Here is a 15888-nt window from a genome sequence, read left to right as displayed (position 1 = left end):
ATGTATCAACACATCAATCAGATGTTATGTTATTATTAATAACATCCTACATTCAAGGCAAAGTATTCCTCTAACTATAACTAAATCCTTTCCCCTTAAATTCCTCTGTAATCTCTAAAAGCTATGTGGTAAGTAAGTTACTAAACTATATAGGCATTCATATGAAGATGCAAGATATAATTACTGTAAGCAAGACGAGCAAGCATCTAATTTTCACTAAATAACAAATTGAAGTCAAAGAGAACAGCATACGTTCATTTTTGTTTAGAATTTTATTTTGTCCCTTTAAGGCAATTAAAAATATAAGATTCTCTTTTTTTGCTGCTTTTTCTCACATTGGTATTTCACAGAGGTTGAATATTTCTCCATAAATAGTACAAAATACATATTTCTTTCTTTAAACACAAATAAATATCATAATAAATATATAAGTTTAAGTTAAACAACACAAGGCAACCAATAACCAAAAGGAATACTGCGGTGTTAAAGTCCCTGAACCAGGTTATCAAACAAACGGGACAATAAAAGATGGGGTGCAATTTACAAACTAGCAAAGATAACAGAAGTGTGTCAGGAAACAGATATTCATATAGTAACTGACTGACATACATTTTTCTGGTAGCACATTTTTGATCTTCCAGCATTCTGCAACTTAAAAATGCATGCACCCCGGGTCTGAAGAAAATGACATGGTTACACACATACTTACACCCACACACGCACATTTACAGGCACACACACACACACACACACACACACACACACATACACAGAGCAGAGTGAAGTATGAAGCTTTGGTTAAATGCTACTGGGAGACTTGATAGTTTCCCCAATTTGGGTTAGCTGTAAAGTGCATATCACAGATAAAATGGCATTAATGACACATGTCAGGTCTCACTGATTAAGGCTACTGAATCGAACACACTGTTTGTGGCACTGAGAGTAAATAGCCATGTTGCAGGGAGAATCTTCAAGGCACTGGAGATCATGATTATCACTAAAGATTAGCCATTTTGATCAAAATAGATTTATGGTAAGTACAAACCAGACTATTTACTGGTACTGTCAAGACCTGCAGAGGAGTTCATTTTTATGGAAGACCACATACAAAGGTCTAATAGGCTACATTAAGTATAAAAATAGAGTCTGATAACATTTGGCTACTAAAATCATCTTAATATGTGTAGTTTGTCCAAGACGAGTTTCATTTTACAAACTTAAATTAAGAACTTTAAGTGTTATTGTGTCAAAGGTTGACTTGTCCTTATCAGTTCTGGTTCTGAAGAAAGTCCAGATAAACAGACACAGTTGACGTGTCAGTAATTTTCTGTTCCTTCTCTTTGGATCTGTTTAGTCAGACAGGGACAGTCGTTCAAACACAGTGAGCCTCTTGGTGGCTGCATCAAATGTGGGAGACTCGGTTCCGCTGGAACCTCCGCTGCTGCTGCTGTAGCTGTCCTCCAGGGAGTCCTCAGAGGAGAAACGCTGGAGTCCAGCAGGCTTCATGAATCCTCCGTGGCCTCCAGGACCAGGAAACAGCATGCTGCTGTCCTGCTGGTGCCCGTCCTCCACACTGGCAGAGACTCTGCTGATGTTAAAGTTATTTCCATGGCCACACACACAGCGGGACTTTGGCTCCAGGATAAGAGGAATGTTGTGGATGTCTCCGGTGCTGGCACGGGTCTGATGGTTGCCAAACTGGAATGCTGCTGCCTCCCGCTGCAGGGAATCGCCAAACACTGGGGAGAGGAGATCAGCGGGAGGTGGGGAAACAGATGGAGCACGGCTGAAGCCCAAGTTAGGATCATTGAAGGATGAAGGGAATGATGGAGGAGGTGAGCTGCGTGAAGACCCCAGGAACCCAGCGAAGCTGACACACTGGCGTAGCTGGTGGCGTTGATTCTGACCACTGGGAGTCGGTTGCTGCTGATTCTGGAATTTGGCCGTTGATAACGGCGCTCCGCTAATTCTGTCCTCATGGATGAAGTGGCAGCGTGAGCCATAGGGGCAGTAGCCAAAGTTGTAGAAGGTTCTGCAGGGCTCGGTCTTGTACTTGGGGTGGCGGAACAGTCCACGCAGCTCTGCCTCGCCGTGGGCAAACTGGCACTTACTGCCATACTTGCAGCTGCCTGTCTCCTGGAAGCCACGGCACAGCTCAGTCTTGTAACGATTAGGGGCCACCATTTGTGGAACCTGGGCTTGGAGGGAAGCTGAGGGAGGGAAGCCAGGCGGTGGAGCCACAGTAGTAGCAGAGGGGAAAGCCTCCAGGTTCTTGAGCTGTCCAAAAGAGGAAAGCAGGCTGCTGCTGCTGCTGCTGGACTCGGTCAGGCTCATGGAGCGGTCGGGCCTGAAGGAGAGCGGTTTCGGTTTGCAGACAGGGCCCTGGCTCCAGATGTTGGATGACCAGAAAGGGCTGCCGTTGTCGTTATTGTTAACATGCTCGGTGCTCAAGCTGTGGCTCGAGGAGGCAGGGGGGCAGGAGGGAGAGAAGACGGAGGCTGACCGATTCAGCCGACTCTGGCCTGGGCCTTTGAGTTGAGACTGTTTTGGGACCAAGGCATCCAGGGCCAGGTTCCTATCCAGGGCCAAGTTCCTAAAGTTCTGTTACAGAGGGTTGCCATAGTTAATATATAGACCGTAATGCTATTTTAGAGCAATATACTGTATGTTGAATATCCCATCATCATTTTCCTCTTAAAACCTACTTTCTACAACAAATCTTTTTTAATAATTAATTCAAGTCTTTTGTTTAGCCAAATATAGCTAATTCCAGGTATATATTTAAGATCTTGTATTTCTTAAAGACATACATTTGAAAAAAAGATAAAACAAAGTAATTAAGAAGGCAATTATATATATATATATATATATATATATATATATATATATATATATATATAAAAGAAATCTGCAGAATTATACCTTTATCTTCCATTTTCATGCAATCATAAAATACAAATTAAATGTAGATAATTGCAATTTTGGCTATTTTCTGTTTCTCTTGGATATTCTGATGGTGGAAGATTGGAACTGAAGAAACAAACAGCTCAGCGCTGTCTCCCTTCCATCATTATCTCTTTTAAACTCAACAAATCCTATGTGGCTATTATACTCGGTTCAAAGGAAATTCACTGTCAAATCAGTGATTCACGGAAATAGGAATTAAAGCAGGAATAAACAAACACTTTGGGAGAGGAGTTACAGATCTGACCCACTTCAACTTTATAAAGCCTTTTTTTTTCTTTTCCAAAACAAAATTCCTAAACTTTGACTCACCTTCGTGAAGATGTTGTCAAGCATTTCGGACATGCTGTATCGCTTTGGCCAAAAGAAGATTCAGCTCTGATTCACGGTTGACTGTTCGATACGTTGTCCAGACTAAAGTCAAGTTGGAGCTCTTCTCTGTGAAGGACCTTTTTATGTGCTATGCTGTGGAACCCCTCCCCCATGGTTTGGGAGGAGTTTCCACTTGCTATGTTCCCGGATGACCCTCCCTCCGCCTCAAGTTTCATAGTGAGCTCAGAGAAGGGCGGGTAGTAAAACAACAACAACAAAAAAAAAGAAAGAAAACTGTGTATTTTTAGCTAGCTGTGTGAAACGCTTCAGTTTCGTAGGCATGTGAAAGCAAAGTAGCTTATTTACTTAGCTCTCATGCATGCTCTTCATCTAGGCCTATAGCACACATGTATTTCCTGTGTTTAATCTTATTCTGTAGATGTTCATTCAGAAGTTTTTTTTTCTTCTGCAGAGTGGTACATCATTCCTGCTCTGTGAGATTTTTTTTCAAGATCTGAAGCACCCAGATGTGAAGTGGCAAATAAGGCTGTTTGTTTAGACCTGAACACTGATCCTTTTCATCCCACATTGACAAGTAAAGCAGAGTTTTTCTGTAGCAAACACCTCAACATGTACACATACATTGGCATACATTTACAGCATATACATTCCTATGACTAATAGTATGTTTTGAGGAAGTGGGATAAACCATCTTGTCCCTGGTCACATACATGTAAAGTTTCTGAGCATTTTACCCACAGAGAGGAGATAATATATCACTGTACCTTATTGTTTACCAGAAATCCTACAGCTACATTTCCCCTTATTTACTTCGGTTTCTGTTACGATTACAACGGGGCTCCAGTATTCACCCAAGCACTGAAACAGTCAAACCGTTAACAGAACACAATCAGTAAGAGTATTGGTTAAGGAAAAAACCTTTTGGTTGAAAACAAGATAGAAGTGAGTAAAAATAAACACCAGGATCAAGTAATCTAAACAGAATGAACCGGAATATTGGACTCTCATCTGGTATTTGTAGAAACCAGATACTTGTAAATGTCTGCCTAATCCTTCATGCTCAAAGCTGTGTTCTTTTAGCACTCTTGCAAACATAGTATCATTTTTAATATTTAGATTTTTACATTTAACCATACCAAGCATTTTTTGATTTGAGCATTTATTTTTTTTATGAAATTTTCACACCCTCAACACACTTTCAACTTTATGGCCCACAGTGTAAATCCTTCTTCATCTTGTCAAACTAATTTCGCAAACAAAGCTGAAGATGTCATATTACCAGAAGATTACTGTTGGTGGCTTTTTTCTTGTTTCTATAGTGAGCATTGTCTTTTTGTTTTCCTTCTTGTAGGAATTCAGCAGAGGAGTGGGGCAGCTGTTCCCCCTCATAAAAATGTGTGTGTGTGTGTGTGTGTGTGTGTGTGTGTGTGTGTGTGTGTGTGTGTGTGTGTGTGTGTGTGTGTTCCTATGTTATTTTGTAGGTTACTGTATATATACTCACTAAGGGTTATTTCCTTGACTCATACATTACAGTGTCACCTGACTTTCAAGTCTATAAATATGTCACACACTCTTTTCTTGTAACCTACTGTATCAATTCACTTATATGTACCACATTTAATCAATTTATAATAGCTTTATTATCTGAGCAGAGCTGTATCACTGACTCTTGACCAAACCTGCACTGCGTATTCATTATTTAATTAATTAATGAAATCAGAAGGTTGATGAATATTGAATAATAAGACATTATTGTGATTTAGCAGTGAGATATGTGGGTGAGATTGAAGCCCGCATATATATTTAAAGAAAAAAAATCACCTGACGTGGTGAAACTCAAATAAATGACCAGTAAATACATTGTCTGGTGTACAGTAGCATCGATCCGCTTCCGTTTTCTTTCTACAGGACAGTTGTGCTGATATCAGCTAATTGGGAGACTATATTATTTTCTGTGCAGCTGCATGTGTCACCCACTCAGATGAGTCATATTTAGTCCTGGCAATGACGGTGCAAATGTTCTAATAAATGTTGTGCAAGTGTAGAAAAAGTTACTGCAATATGAATTGCTTAGTTCTCCCGCGTGATGTCGGTAAACCGAAGAAGGGTGCCACCAGAAAAACCACCAGGCTCAACCTGAGGTCAAAATACACAACTATTCTTTTACTGTGCAGCAAGGTACACATTCTCATAATTAGGATCCCATGATGATTAAAAGGTTGACAAAATTTTATTTGTCTTTTTGAAATGTAGTTAAAGAATTTTGCTTCGGGGCCTGTAAATGTGATCCAGCCATTGTGACTATAAGGCCAGTTGTGCAAGGCTTTATTTGACATCCATTTCTAAGCAAGGGAGGGATTTGTAACAATAAGTAGTTTATAAATTATTCAAATATCAATCAATAAAAATAACACACTACCACAATAAGTGAATCCTTCACTTGTAGTAAAAGCAATTATTAGGCGTAAAATATTCTTAAATATCCTGAGTAAAAGTAGCCGTTCTGCTCAGACTCTTAGCAATGTTATTGGTGCTGACAGTCTTCCTACTTAATATACTCAATTTATGAGTCACGTTTCTGTTGAATGTCAAGTCTTTTTTTATTTTAAAATGTAAAACCTATCCACAGATGTCAAACAACTCTACGTGACAAAAATTGTAAAGTCTCACAAAATGGAAGCACGAGTGAAGCAATAAAATGTTAAAAATAAAGTAAACAAAGACAACCATAGTTTCACTAAAATTTACGGCCAGAACACATTCTGTTCTCACTGTACTTTCGTCAGTGTTTCCCCACGTGTGTATACATGTCATTAGTTACACCAAAGCTGTCAGTTTTTATACATTTAAATACTTATTTCTTTCTGAATTAATGTGTCACAGTTGTGTTTGCTTATGTAACTATAGTTTAAGTTTTTTTTTTCAAATTACTGTAACATATTGTAATGTGTCATTCTTAAAATGATGCCATAGGGATGCTATATTGTGAAGGTTTTCTTATGTATTTCAGAAGCACCCGCCATCGTCACAACTCACAGCCTTCTTACGCAGACAGATGGACAGACTGACTGAAGCCAAACAGGCCTCTCATGTTCAGTTATTAATAACTACTGTGAGATATACATAACTTTCCTAACTATAAATCTGACAGCATTATGAACTTTGGAAAGAATATTATAAGGCTGGATAAAGGGTGTGGAAAAATTCTCCCCTGTCTTTCTCATTATTCCTGTACTTTTGTCAGACCTTTTTTCACCAGAAGGCCAGTAAATTGGCACAAAGGTAGGGGGAGCAAATGGCTGCAGTGACTCTACTTGTCTCTGTCTCTCGCCTCAGTTGCATGGAAAGTCACTCAAACAGGGAGGGGCACTGACACACACACACACACACACACACACACACACACACACACACACACACACAGACACACAGACACAAGCTTAAAGGAGCATTCCTGCTGACGGTGACTTCCAGGTGGTTGCGTTGTTGTTGTTGTTTGTTTTTTCTTCTTTTTATTACTTAGTGACTAAGTGAGCAAGTGTTCAATGCCGGGTTTTCCACCAAAGTTTTTCGTAAGTGACATGCCAGCACACATGTAACTATCTGACACGTTTGGACTTGATCGCACAACGTTGCTTCAGACATGTTCTAAAAGTGTGTACCTCTGAGTAAGTATGAGTAGACTGTGGGGAAATGTGTAATATGAGAAATCTTATATATATGTATATTTGTATATTTGTCATAAAAACCTACATAAATGTTTAGGAATGGCATGGTATAGGTAGACCATTCCTCAGCTGGAAAGCCACGTCTTTAGAGCCTTTAATAGCAAACATTCTCTGTGCTCAATTTCATTTTCTAACACAAATTTCCTCTTATCACATAAACCTTAATATGACAATCTTGTTATCCCATAGCATAAAATTGACACATTTGTTGTTTTGCTGTGACGTCTTCCAGTTGAATTGAATGGATGCTTTCTTTAATGTCTCTGGAATGAGACCTATTAACAAAACAACATTTATATTACAAACAGAAAGCTGGTTGTCCTCTTGTTGTGCTAAAATGAACGTACATTTAAAAAAAATATTTAGTTTCTTACAGTAACTGTAAAACTTTAAACATGAAGAGATTAAGAAGCTTCATACAGAACAGGTCACACAGAATATACCCTAAATCGATATAGTGTGCTTGATTGGTGACTGATACTGTGACTGTGTAATGTCACTGAGCTGTCTAAATGGATCATTAACTAGGCCTGTGTTTACCCTTATCTACCATGTAGCATCTGCTTTTACATGTAAGTCAATCATGAGACTAGATACAATTCCTCCTCCACAACTTTTAGACACTGTTTGAATTTATAATATACAATATTATAGATTATTAAAGTCCAAAACAACTTAATCATTTAAACATTTCACTTAAACATTTTCTTCTGAATCACAGTTGCCATCATGAATATGCAACTTTTATAACAACACCAAGGAAGAGTTGCATTAACTGGTCTGGTATATTGTCTTTGCTCGAGGATTTCTTTCTAAAGAGACAACTAGTGCTATACTCTGCTCCCCAAAAGGAACAAAACAGAACAGGACTTTTTTTTTTAGGAGTCTGACTTACCGTGGATGGCTGTAAACTGCCAAGTCATCATCACATGGCTCATGGTGACAGGTGACAATATGGTGGCTGCTAAGGTTTCGTTATGCTGAAACAAAAGTTATTCTGATGACAATAATAATGGCTTTTAATAGTATATTAAAGATATGACCTTCTTAAATCGTTTGTTCGACTCTTTCCTCTTTAGTATCTTTTTTTATTTATTTGATTTATCCCTCTATTGCTGGCCCAGTTTCACCTAAAGCCCCTGACGGACACAGTTTGACCAGCCTGCCCCTCTAATAAGTGATACTTTGCAAATATTTAACCCGGCCCTCCATAACATTGCTATGGTGACATGCCTAACATTGCACACAAGAGCAGGCACAGGTTTCACAGTTACTTAGGAACCGCGGTGGAGCAGGTTTGCGGAGCTAACATGGCTGCCACAGAAATGGGATGAGACTAAGCTGCTCATGCCTCTGAATTTATCAGGTGATTCATCAGGAGAAGAGCGAAAGATGGAGGAAAATGAGCACGAGGAGGGAGGAGAGAAAGTGAGTCAGTGGTTGAAGTTGGTCGGGAGCCCGTGTTGACATTATGGCCGGGAAAGTACCTGCCTTTTCCAAATACATACAGTATATTTGGAGAGGCAGGTACACATTGTCGCTACTTTTATCTTATACATGTCATGTAACAGATAAGGGTGTTTCTGTGTGCGATCATTTGATTGGGACTGTGGACTTTGGAAAGCATGCACTGAACCCACACTACACCACAATGCACTGCAGACGTGCAAACACATACATGTACGTGACTATGAGGGTCGTTTGACTTGACAGAACTAGTCCTCAATCAAAAATGCAAATAACGCTGAGAGGGCAGGATTTGTATCTTATGTCACAGTGTAAACAGTGTTGCTTTCAATCAGTGGCGGTGTTGCAGCTACATTACCAACTGATTGAAGACAAACCAGGACAAATGGATGAAGAACCTTTAGATAACATTAAAGTTACACACTCTTTTCCCTGTGGCGGTATGCTATAGCAGAGTGTTAGAGACTTTGAGAAATCCCCACATGTTGTAACAATTGCCTGTCTCTATGTTTCATCAATCCGTATGCAGAGTAAATTATGAGTGACATTACCAGTAATCGGCCAGGTCAAAATAGACGATGACTTGCCCAAATGTTTTGTGTATGTGTCAGCGTTTAGGAGCAACAAAGAAAACATGAAACAGTCATTATGGCCATCCTCGCCTGGTGTTTTCCTTTCTCGATTGTCGTACTGACCCTTATTTCCTCAAACCAAACCTATTTCATAGTCTCTTCTCATCTACTTTGCACATTTACCTCAATTAAGTTTCTATTTTGTTTTTTTCTAATTTTGTTTTCTCAAGTTAAACTCTTGTTAATGAGGAGTGCAGGGTTATGAAACCAATGGCATAATAAATCAAGTGAAATGATTACACTAAAAATGATAGAAAATTATTCTTATTTTTTATCAGGTGGTATGCATATATGTTATATTCTTTCCTTCTGTTTCTGTACTTTCACCTCATTTTCCCTGATTTTACTGAGTAAAGCCACGGCTGTAATTAATGATAACCTCTATTAATAAATCATTACAGAATTGTTTTTAAAAAAAATAATCAACGATGAATACACAAACATAAACTACATGACCCATTGTCAGATGTCACCTTCAGTTTTGGCTTAAACTGTTCCACGCTGAGCATGGCTGTTTTAAAGGATGTTGGACTGTGAGCTGAGGGTTAAAGATGTAAACAGCAAAGGTGTAGTCTATGGCACACATGAGCCACTGGACTGGTTAGACTTGTTTCTGCAGAGTTTTGTCCTAAGGTAGGATCATCGTAATGCAGCTAAACACTCAAAAGCCATACAAAAGAAACACATACACACACACACACACACACACACACACACACACACACACACACACACACACACACACACACACACACACACACACACACACACACACACTCTTTAGAAAGACAGGGGTAGGCCTATACAGATATACCTCTGACAAAAAGCCAATTTGGATTTGAGATGTACTTTTTCTAACGCTATAAAATATACATTTTGAAGAAAGCTTTCAACAGTGTTGTAAGTCCTTGGCAGGAAGGACTTGTACAGAATGTACAAATGTGATGTGAATGTATCAAGCATTACTGGTTTCTGAAATATATGTATGTATATATATATATATATATATATATATATATATATATATATACATAAATATATATCTTGTTTGCAAAGCTCATCAGTATGAATGAGGAAATATCTGTCCTGCTTCCTCTATCAGTACAGAAGTGTAGTTTTGGAGGAATTTCTGCTGTGGGCCAAACTCGACAGATGTTCAAATAGAAAAAAGTAATAATTCAAATGATGTGCTGAATTCTTATCGTGACAGCTTGAACAGCAATTTAGGATAATGCCACAATTCATGCTTGTGTTTTCTAGCAAGTTGTTCTTTTGCCTCAGGGGAGTCAGAAGTGGTGGATTCATGTAACAGAGTAAAATTGTGTGTGTGTGTGTGTGTGTGTGTGTGTGTGTGTGTGTGTGTGTGTGTGTGTGTTTCTATTTCTAAAGGGTGTTTTCTCTGCAGAGTTATACATTTCTCATCCACATCCCAAACAATTTTCTAAGTGTGAAGTTCTTCCCCCTCAGGAACAAACAGACACTTTAGAAAAAAATCTCACATCAGTTTTATGCCACAATCCTTCACACTCACGGTGAAGGATTGTGGCACATAACAAATCTTATTCTTTTGTGGATTTGAAAGAAAAAAATTATCCTAATTCCACTTCACATGTCCAGTCATGTGGATGCACCATGTGGCAATACGTCTTTTTTTTAAGTTCCTTACTTTACCTATCAAGTTGAAGAGAGAGCAAAACAGAAAGTGAGAGAGGAACGGCTTAGAAGATTCAACCTCTTGTGCAAGAGAACATAATCTGGTCCGGTTGCAAGATGGAGCAGTTTTGCAATAACTCACCATCACCAAGTCATAATAAAAAAGCATGTACACTGGTCTTTGTCTGTCTTTGCACAACATGTACTATTTTGTGTTCTAATTTAGACAGTACCCTACAAGTACAATAGAGTTCAGCTATTTCCATCCTTCCAAGTGCATAGTACATTCACAAAACATCATAATAGTAATAAAAAGATGCCATCAAGTCTGACATTCTGTGGGGAAATTCTGTTTCAAATACTGAGCTATCCTTTAAAAACCTTAGAAGTTAATGCTTTATCAGCAAGTTGGAGACCCACCCTTCTGTGTGTGCGTGTGTGTTTGCTGCAGGTTCTGTCTTAGTCCAAGGTCACCACAATGTGTTGTCAGGAGATATGTTCGCCCGTGCCACATTATGACTCACTCAGTGTGGCGGTGTTTTCCCGCTGCACTGACCCCTGTGGCAGATCTTGCTGTGATTCCAGCACAAATAAAGCAGGCTGGCTCCATGGCTACCGTCCAGGTTTCATCCTATGTCCACCGGGCACCACATTAAGCTGCAAGAACTCAGCAGATGTTTTTGGGGGTTTTATTTTTGGGACTACTTAATCATGGTGTTCTTTTGCCAAAGCTGGAAGGACACGGCCAAATGTTAGTGCTTGTTTAAAAAAACGAATTTCGTCCACCGGTGGGAGAAAAAAAAAAGTTGAGAAAGTAGTTACTTTGTGACACTGTGATTTTCCAGTGAGGGCATCACATATGGTGCAGTAACAAGAATTTGGATTACAGTCCAATAAAAAGTAATTCATTAAACTTAGTCGAAGGCCATTTTGAAAGAGTAAGCAGAACTGACTTTATAAAGATAATATAAATTATAATGATATAAAGGACAAATATACCAGGAAGCAGGGCTATTGATTTTGACTAAATGGAAAATTGCACATTGCCTGTTTTTGATTCCAGAACCTAAAAAGGACAGTAGATGTTCTAGTTGGCTGTCTTGTACCAGGAAATACATTCTCCCAGTTACAGGAAACCATTGAACTACAGTCTAATGGGAGAGTTTTCAAAAACCCGACCTTTCCTCTCTCTTATCACAAACTCTTCGGTGTTGAGCAATACTGTTTTATAGAACATAAAGGAGTAGAATAGACACAGCTGTGCATGTCAGTTTCTTTTCTTTGACTTTCTCAATACTTCAACTACCGGTATTTACTTTGTTTGCTTTCGAGCATGCGTGTCACCTCCAGCTCTCCAGAGGTTCTCTGAAGTTCTACTATTTCTCAAAACGTTGGTCTATATCCCCTCCTCCATTTCCCTTCCCACTTTTCCAGAAAACCAGCTCTCTTCCTTCTCACGCGGAAATGGGGCCAGGTTGAAGAGAGGCAGAAGAATGAGGGGGGAGGGATAGACGCTAAGCCACAGTCGGAAAATGAAACAAATGAAACAAAATGTTCTGAACTGCAGGCTGAAGCAACTGCCAGAAAATGAGCTCGGGCCTGCGGCAAAACTGCCCCTAAAGTAGATGATAAGTGAAAACATCCCTAAAAATTTAAAGGAAATTTAAATTATACATCAACAGTGCCATAATTGTCACATTATAGAGCTTGTTACATTTTAGAAACATATAAATGCTTAAATGTGATACTTCACCATAAAAGAAGCCCCTTGGGATTGAGATTCGTGTTGCCTGTGAGAAGACGAAGAGAGCAAAGGAAAAAGAGATAAATATAGTTAAATCTTTTCTGACAGCTTCTAGTAAAACTGTAGTTTTCTGCCCAATAAGCAGACTGTGTGGAGGGCTATCCTAAAACTTTCATTTTAGTTTATCCACATTAATTTGCCCCCTTGAATGAGAAATGCATCATTTTTAAAACCATCTACAGCTATTATCAACATTATTATTTCACAAGTCACTATACCGATTTTTTATTGTATTGGTAATAATTAATGATAAATTTAACCGAAGACATAAAGGCATGAGTCAATTTTCTTATATTAAAATGTTTAAAAAAAAATGTAAACGAAAATTTTTCCAGAGGTCTTGTCTTTTTTTATTCACATGCGAGAGAAGAGTTAACTCAAACTCTCATAAAATCTCTCTGGCATTGCTGCTAGGAGAGTATATGACCGACAGAAGGAAATATTTTCTACTGTATGTTTCTTCATAATTTTCACATGCTGTAATGCGCTGAATATCCCCCTTTCTTTTTCTCTTTCTCAGTATTTCTCACTTTATTTCTGTGATCCGTTATTAGTTGTTTTCAAATACTGCATATCAGTACCTATTCATTGCATGTACTTTTCCTAACTCTGTATGCTTTGGCAATATGTTTTTTATTTTATTTTATTTTTAATCAAAATGCCTGTTTCAGGGTATTTCACTTTTATTTATCATCCATTAACCCTGTCTGAAGAGGGCACTTGGTGCTGCAGGGCTAAAGAAGAATATGGCCCTTGTTCCTCTGGTTTTAGAGAGGTGAACTTTAAGATAGCAAAGATAAAGTCTTACAGATGGCTTACAGGTTGACGTCTCTGGCTCACAGCACATTTCAGAGAAGATAAGGCTTTAGAAAGCCATCCAGGAGCAACAAGTAATGTAAGACCTTTTCTGAATTTTATTTAAAAGGTACATTTTAAAGGGTTATTTTCCTTTCTGTGTTTAGAAGAAACACTCGATAAACACTGAGATACAGCACCTTAAAAGTGGTGCCCCGGAATCTCAACAGCAAAGCATGATGCAGGACACCAGGATACATCATGTTGTTCATTGGTGTTTATGTTTCAGTGTTCATTAACCTACATAACTTGAGTAAGGTACGCAAGCTTAATATTTCGATGTGGCTGGGATTGGGTATCGTTTGGATTTTAATGATTTTGATTACTGCTTATCAATTAAGGTTAACGATTCTCGATTAAGTTTAGGAACCGATAAGCATAATGGAAATTTAAATTTCCTAATAATTTCTTTTGATATCAGACTTTTTGAACGAGTTCTAGATGACCAACTCTAAATGTGACCTCAGGATTCCTTGTCATATGGTTTCATTAACGTGGTTTGAATATTTGGAGTTCAACAATCATCACACTCTACATCTTTCGCAGACTGCCTCTTTGAAGTTGCGCCGCTATCTTATCTCCCTGCTGCTTGACTTAATGCCAGACTCATCTGATAACACCACTGTGTCTCTAACCCTTATGCCATGGAAGTATTCTGCCCTACGCTTTCTCTCTAACTCTGACTGTTTCTTTAAAAGGAAAAGTATGTTCCTGGCTGCACTACAGGAACAAACCACACACACACACACACACACACGCAGAAAGAGGGAGAGATCAGAATGAGGGAGTTTCACAGATGTGTCTTGGCTACAATTGTAATCATACGCACAAACTGACACAGGGAGTTTGCATTTTTGTCCATTTGGGCCTTTAAGTATTTCTATTTTAGAGCTCACACATGCACTACAGCTGGTCCACAGACTAGTTGTTGTTTGTTGTGCTCATTTAGATTTATGTTTTGTCATTTAATTCCTTCTTTTCCTCTAAATTCTGTCGACTGAGCTCAGTTTTGCTTTTGTCACCACTTAACTGTTTAAACCCTGTTATGTTGTTCAGTATAGCTATTGTGGATTAGCTTTAAACTCATCTATAAGTAAGTAAAATGTATTTATGAAGCACTTTTCACAGACATAAGTCACAAAGTGCTTTACAGGGGCAAACACAAGACACACAGTATAGAGTGAGAACACAATCAGTATTACACAATAATATAAAAAGTACAGACTGGTCAAGCAAACGCCTGTCTAAACAGGTATGACTTCATCTGAATTTTAAAAGAAACCACAGAAACAGCAGAACGTAAGGGTGCAGGCAGAGCTTTCAGTGCTAAGGACTTAAAAGCTTGATCACCTTAAGCCGGGTGATTCCATGATTCCATGATGATTCCCTGAGTCTAAAATAAAGGTTTAAAAATGAAAAATCTATGATACATTTTAAATTTGTCTTGCCAGTACCAACCAAAAAGATGAAAATGATTAGTTTATATTTATAAAAGACAGGATCACTCATACATTTTACATGTATAACAAGTAAAAGTCCAGGTGAGTTTATGGTGAGTGGGTTGATTTGGGTGTGGCCTCTGATAATGAGCCTGTTACACACTATTTAGATATCTATGTGTATAAACCATAATGTTGCTGCAGTATTTAAGCCCAATTTAGATGACGTTATTTTGAGTGTTGATGGAGCAGCTACAATGTTAGCATAGCCCTGATCAACCCAAGCTCCATTCAGAAAACAAGCATTTTAAAAGTTGTTTTTTTGTCTTTTTGCAGACATACATGACAAAACATGAATTCAGACTTTTTACAAGTCGGCATCATGATAAAGTTATTTTGGCATCCTATTTATCTGTTTATTCCAATTAAAATTACAACTAAATCTGTTTATTTCTGGTTCACACCACTGTAGTAAACCAAAATAATTCTGCCAACATATGATTTGCTAGGTATACAGTGAATATTTATTGATTTGAAACACATTCTGAAACTGCCACTCAGAGACAGATGGACAGGCACTCCGCAGCTGAGATGGAACGCCTATGTGATTTTTCAGATTTTAGTTTTGTACACATTTGTGCTAGAAGAGATGACAACAATATATATAATACACATACATTTAAAAGAGAATCCCTCATATATGATATATGTGTACACTTTTTACATAGGAGTATTATAACAAAATCAAATGTGAATAGGTCTAAAACAAAAATCTGTCACTAACATTGGGCTACGTAATAGGGAGAATACAGAGAGAGACTGAAACGTCTCTGTCCTGTCCCTCAGCTTTCTTCCGCTCTCTCACGTACACTTTGTATTTCCCACTACACCACTATTGACACACACACACACACACGCACACACACACACACACACACACACACACACACACACACACACACACACACACACACACACACGTTCTACTGCTACTCACTCCTCACATTTGAAAG

The 15888-nt window shown here is 38.5% G+C and overlaps 1 protein-coding gene across 1 annotated transcript; it reads right to left on the bottom strand.

The window, feature by feature from the left end:
- Positions 1-253: 253 nt before the first annotated feature.
- On the bottom strand, positions 254-3406 carry zgc:162730 (mRNA decay activator protein ZFP36). The gene is made up of 2 exons (XM_028573200.1): positions 3277-3406; positions 254-2601 (listed from the first exon to the last, which is right to left on the bottom strand). The coding sequence occupies exons 1-2, from the start codon at positions 3307-3309 to the stop codon at positions 1351-1353; spliced, it is 1284 nt and encodes a 427-aa protein (XP_028429001.1). The 5' UTR covers positions 3310-3406; the 3' UTR covers positions 254-1350.
- Positions 3407-15888: the final 12482 nt, after the last annotated feature.

This window comes from Perca flavescens, chromosome 3, assembly GCF_004354835.1.
Source record: "Perca flavescens isolate YP-PL-M2 chromosome 3, PFLA_1.0, whole genome shotgun sequence".
In the NCBI taxonomy this organism is placed as follows: Eukaryota; Metazoa; Chordata; class Actinopteri; order Perciformes; family Percidae; genus Perca; species Perca flavescens.
Note: the sequence above shows the minus strand (reverse complement) of the source record. Positions and strands in the feature narration are given on the sequence as shown.

Bases quoted from the DNA above. Each gene is read 5' to 3' on its own strand.
- zgc:162730 (XM_028573200.1), bottom strand. From the start codon at position 3,309: ATGTCCGAAATGCTTGACAACATCTTCACGAAG. The intron at 2,602-3,276 runs GTGAGTCAAAGT...CCTCTGTAACAG, and splicing joins TTGACAACATCTTCACGAAG to AACTTTAGGAACTTGGCCCT.